The following is a 5986-nucleotide window of genomic DNA, read 5'->3' as shown; positions in this document are numbered from 1 at the left end:
GCAGGAATCCTGCCCTGGGGCCCAGGAGCTCCAGCTAGAGACAGCAGCGAGGAGGTGGGGAGCACAGGCTGCTGCCTGTGGGGACGCATGTGCAAACTGGAGGGTGTCTGTTATCCTAAAATCTCATGTGGAGTTTAGATGTATCCAGCTTTTCCAGAGCATGGGTTATATACTTAGCTGAGACCATATTTTCTTCTTTTTTGGCTGGCTTTGTTTTAAAAGTTTCTTAAGGACTTGGCAGTCAAATGGAGCTTCCTTCTTAACACTTGAGTTGTACTGAAGCCCATTTAAATTTTTGTTTGAACTGTACAGCCAGAGGATAGAACCATATAATAAATTAAAATGTGTGTAGACAAGTTTATATAACTTTATATTCTACTTCTTGTTATGGTTATGATCTCTACTTCATTAGTTTTTTGTTTTGGTTTTTTTTTTTGTTTTGTTTCCTCAGCTCCCTGAAAAGCTTTTATATTCTCAAGGTTGCAACTGGATTCAGCAATACAGTTTTGGGCCAGAAAGATACACAGGTCCCAATGTCTTTGGGAAATTGCGCAAATGTATGGAAGCATTAAAGACCAATGTGAGTATTTCAGAAGTGGTTGGGGGGAATAAAAGCACCGAGAAGTGGGTTGAGACCGAATTAGGGAACTGCTTCTGGTTTCATATTTCTGTGGCAGTCAGCTTCCGTCCCAGGTTCAGGGGACTGAGATGCTGGGCAGGCCATCGCCCCTCCTGCAGGGGAATCCTTTTTTTTGGGGTTCTACCGGGTTAAGTCCTCAAGGTCCCCCTGAAAGTTAGGGGCGCCATCTTGTCCACAGCCGATACTGTGTGGATAGTTGCCCTTGCTATCAAGTGTCTCCTGCAGTACCTCATAATTTTGATTAAAAATAACAACATGCTATATGAGATCCTCCTGGATTCCCTCCCCAAATGGGAGTGAACAAATGAACAGTGCATTTTCTACTCAAAATACTGTCTTTCCTTGGCTGCCCAGCACACCACTGCTTTCTCCTCCCCATCTTCCTTCTGCTGGGCGTTTTCTTTGTATGCTCTCCTGGATCACAGTCGTCAAGTGGGTACTGGTATTTACTGGACTCCAGGGTTTTGGCCAAGATTAGGTTGAAATCCATCTCTGAAAGCATCCATTATCCAGTATATCAGATCTTAAACCATCATTTTTAATTCTGCAGTACACCTTACAGTTCTGGGATGTTGTACCACAACCACAACATCATATTTTACTGGTACGCATTTAAGGTAGTTCCTTTTATGTGGCCCTATGTATGCAAGCCAAAACTCTGTAGTTTCAAACCCTATTATCATTGATAGTAATTTGTTACTAAAGATGCTGTTTGGCCAGTGAGATGGTTTTTTTGCCTATTTTCACTAGCAGGGTTCTCTGCTGCCTTTCCCATCTCCATCATCATCTCGTAGGCTGCTGCCTGCAGATGCCTGCAGATGCTCTTGTGCCTGGGCCATGTTGGCTAGCAGACTCTTTTAGACTTCAGACAGGGCTTTTGACTTGCAAAAGGGTATTAGTGTTTTTTTACACCTGGTCTCATTTTTAACCTGTAAGGAAAGTCTTCAGGAATGCATGAGGCAATGGGAGATCTGTTTCTCAATTTAGTATTCATGGGTTATATTTTTTTTTGTTGCCATTCACAGTTTATGGCTACTTCAACATACAAGTGAAACAAGCACAGAATTAGATGAAATTAATTTGAATCTGAGTCATTGAGCATCATTGTACAGACTGGCAATTGTTCCTGATCTGGAATCTTTCATATTAAATAGATTTCCTAATGGTTTAATTAATACTGTTCTGTGTGCTTTCCAGTGGGCTGAAATATGTGCTACTAAAGATCATGAAGAAAGAGGAAACATGTGCAATACACTCTTCTCTGATGAGAGTAAGGAGCACAAACTGTATGAGGCCATAAAGTTCATCATGCTTTATGAAGTTGTCGAAGCCTATGAGCAGATAAAGAACAGGGAAGAACCCATGCACAACCTTTTTAGCCTTCTCCTTGCTCGTGATTCTTCGTCTGACCCTTTGAGTTTCATGATGAATCATCTCAACTCCATAGGTGACTCTATTTGTCTAGACCAGGTAATGATATAAAAGAAAAATAAATCTCAAAAGTTATTCCATCTCTGATGTGATTAATGATACATCATCTGTAATAGTAGATCTTTTGGGATGTGGGGAAGTGGACTGAGGACAGGCATTTATTTTCCAGGAAAAAAACCTCTAAACTGTAGTAGAGTAAAATGAGATGGACATTTTCCTTGCTAGGCCAGAAATAAATGCTGCAAGCTATCAATGAGACATAGTTTAGAGCAATGATACCTTTGATATGTAAAATAATCTTATATTATGCAGATCTGATTTGTTTTGCTTTTCCTGTTTGTTCCACCATGCCAAACCCTCTATAATCACTCTATTTTTTCCCCTCTCTTTGGTTCCCATTAGATCTAATGTCTGTTAAGAGTAGGTAATGGGAACTCTAATAACTGTTCACCTTTATATATTAAGATTTTTTTTCATTTTTATATTTAGTGAGGAGTTAAGTACTGACATCTAAGCTCCATACTGCCATTCTGCAAGAAGTTTCACTTTCCAGTGGGTGAAATTATTTTTCACAGTCAGTTTCAGTTTTCAAGTTAAGTGTTACATGTTGCAGTCACCTTCAGGAGCAGTTTGATTATGACTGGACACGTTCTGCTCTGTCTGGCTATGCCCTAGGATATGTGCTTTTTCCAAAGCTTTTTTCCAGATTAAACAGTCCTTTGCAAGAAGTGTCAATGAAGATGCCAGTTCTCAAGTTTCATATACATGAAATACAAGGAAATTATTTCATTTTACTATAATATTTCCTTCATGGAAAAAAGTGATCACAAGGTGGCAGGCTTCCCATTTTTCAAGGTGTATCAATCTTCTAACAATAGCTGGTCCCCCCACACTAAGCTGTGTGAGCTGGCTTTGGTTGCAGGTTACGTATTGTATCGGGGGAAGAGGACGTTTCCAAAGTGTTAAGCATTAACCAGGTTATCCTCTACATGCAAAAGAGCAGTGGAAGGACTGTTGGAAGATTGAGAATACCCTCCATTTTTTAGTTTTCTTACTTCACTTACAAAAGGGTCCTTTTTATTCCTTGCCTACTGTTTTGAATCTAGGTGACTTGCCTTAACTTGGATTATCTTCTGTTTATTTTTCTAAATCTAGAAATAAATGTCTTACAGACTTCTTTCTTCTTTAGGTTGAACTGTTCCTTCTTGGATACTTACTTGAAGTAAAGATAAGAGTTTACAGACTGCATAGATTTAATACTGAGGAATTTCAAGTGAACTATCCAGATGAGTACCGAAGGGAATGGAATGAGATTTCTCTCCTGACCGAGGATGACCGCTACTATCACATCCCCCTTTTCAGAACGTGAAGGACCTTGGTCCATGAAGGACCATTCTTTTTCTTTTGTATAATATAGTGAGTGAGCAGTTCCAGTGAATTAGGTTTCTAATTAGCAGCAGTAAGGTTTTGAGAATGCTTGTTAATGATTACAAAATGATGTAAGGGTTTATTGTGTAAACATTTTGCTTTCCCATTACAGCTCATTTCACCACCAGTCAGCCATAAAAAGCATAAAATATATTGCTATAATGTCTCGGGGAAAAATGTTGTATTTGGACTGCATGACAAAGAAAGCAAAGGTAATGCTAAGTTTTCCCTTGTTAGCCTAAGGTTTTTTTCTGACATCTCTAGATGGGTTAAACTAAAGTTCCTAAAGCAATTACTGCCTTTCCCTCGTCTGTCTCTAGCTAGGGAGGATGAATCCCAGAGGAAGCAGCTCCGGAGTCCTGCAGTTTATACTCCAGGCTATTTAACTTCCATTGACTTGGACCTGCCTAGGATGGGAGAATGTAAACTGGGGCCTCTGCGTAGCTGCTTCAGATCACACACAGCTTTCCCAAAGCTAAAAAGGGCAGCATTAATTAATAAGTAACATGCAATACAGTTAGACCTGGTAGCTGTCTATGGTTTTTGTCAACTTGTAAATCCTTTAAGGGCTGATTTCAACATTGTCTGCCAAGAGATATCAAGATTTTCTTTGCAATTCATCTCGGAAAGCCATGCACAGAATACATTCACAAACATTGCATTTTCAGAAAATGTTAATTTTCTGTGCTTTATGTGCTTTGGCCATGCATGTGCGTGTTGTATCCTCTGTGTATATATTAATTATCTTTAGTTTAGACTTCAGTGTTTGAAGAAATCTGTCTGGGACAACTAAACGAGCTGTACTTTATTATAGGGAATGTTTTGCCCAGTTCTGTTTTCTAAAAGAATCAATTGTGTTTTGATTAATTCTAAAATAAGGGACCTTAAATTGAACAAATACTAAGGTGATATGTATTGCAAGATATTTCTGAAAAGCTTACAGTCCCATAGGCATACAGTTGTATTGAAAAAAGTGGGGTTTTAGTAAGAAACAAAGCCTTTCCTTTCCTTATTGAAGCGCTATCGGGACAGGCAGGTTTGTTTTTAACTCCTGCAGGGGAAAATACAAGCGGTAACAAAAATGTGAAGAGGGCGTGCAGGAGCTAAAGCAGTTGCATGAGGTAACTAAATAGTAATGCTTGTAGTGCACGGAGACTGCTCGATTCCTTTGTGTAAAGGAAAGCCATTTTATTCCTTACCGTCCTTTTATTTGTATGTATATGTATATATATTTATAAATACAAACACCTGAGTTCTGTTTTAACAGTTTTGTTTCCTGAAAGTTTTTCTGAGTTTTGTTCAATAATTTGTAGCTTTTAATAAAGAAGGCTTGATACTTATAATAATTTCATCTCATCAAAACCTGCATATAAAATATTTTATTTATTAAAAGAAACATTTTTTCATGCAATGAAATAATTTGCCTACTTTAGATTTGGTTCTGTTCTGCATGGGAAAATGTTATAATGCTTGAGAGTATGGTATTGCTATCTATTTTGCATCACCAGTAACATTTACAGCTATCAGTAAAATTGTCTGTATTTTATTCTTGTTTTGGTGCAAGCAGACATACCAAAAAAGGATGTATTTTTATAGGGGGCTTTTTAATGGTTTTTATATTATTTATGAGTAAGAAAGTGTTAAATTGTCAAAATGTGCATTTTTGTAATCTTGAGTATACTGATAGAAGGGGGTTAATAAAGATCTGACACAGTGGATTTTTTGTCACCAATTTGGATGTTTGCATCTGAACTGGGTCACCTTGGGCTCTCTGCCCTGTCCATGGAGGGCAATGGTGTGCGGTCAGTCAGAGGAGTGGGTCTCTGGAAGGGTCTGGAGCTCCTCAGTGACTGTAGCAGGAGCTGGCAGCCATCAACATAAATCTCCCTGCTCCAAACATCTAAAGTTAGGTGAGATCAGTTTTGTCCCAAGAATCCAGAAAGGACATGTTGAAACAGATCTGCTGGCTGATCAGATGTCAGAAGCGGTAGCTGAATCACGACAGGAACAGCAATGGGCTGTGAAGACAGAGGAGCTTCAAGTAAGTCTTAGAGATAAATGCAGAGAGCACTCCATGCAGGATCTTAAGATACACTGAGACAGGTATAGGCCTGCACTGAGTTTTAATCAGGTTCTCTGATAATATATTTTACATATGTATAAAACAAATATATTTTTTACCTATAAAGAAATACATGATGTTATACATACATATATATATGTATGCATGTGTGTGTGTAAAAGAAAAATACATCAAAAATAAAATAATCCTGAATAAAGTGCATCTAGAACTAACTAGTACTATGGATTTGACAGGTGCTACAGCATCTTTTCCAATCAGTGGCATAGACAAGCTTGCTATACAAATCCAGAAGCACACAATCACTACCTTTTTTCTTTTCAATTCAGTGTTGTAGGCAGCTAAAGTTTCAAGTCAGGATGTGTTCATTATTTATTGCTGCTAGCTTAGCAAGAAAAAGAAATCAT

At 38.4% G+C, this 5986-nt stretch overlaps 1 protein-coding gene across 1 annotated transcript in view; it reads left to right on the top strand.

The window, feature by feature from the left end:
- The window catches only part of FAM105A (family with sequence similarity 105, member A), a 7401-nt gene extending 3788 nt beyond the window's left edge, over window positions 1–3613 (top strand). Inside the window, exons 5-7 of the mRNA XM_010180252.1 lie at window positions 452–580; window positions 1838–2110; window positions 3261–3613. Coding sequence (XP_010178554.1) covers window positions 452–580; window positions 1838–2110; window positions 3261–3440 — 582 coding nt within the window. The 3' untranslated portion in view covers window positions 3441–3613. The remainder of the gene's footprint in view (window positions 1–451; window positions 581–1837; window positions 2111–3260) is intronic.
- The last annotated feature ends 2373 nt before the right edge of the window (window positions 3614–5986 follow it).

The sequence above is a fragment of the Mesitornis unicolor genome, unplaced genomic scaffold (genome assembly GCF_000695765.1).
Source record: "Mesitornis unicolor isolate BGI_N332 unplaced genomic scaffold, ASM69576v1 scaffold44682, whole genome shotgun sequence".
Lineage (NCBI taxonomy): Eukaryota > Metazoa > Chordata > Aves > Mesitornithiformes > Mesitornithidae > Mesitornis > Mesitornis unicolor.
Note: the sequence above shows the minus strand (reverse complement) of the source record. Positions and strands in the feature narration are given on the sequence as shown.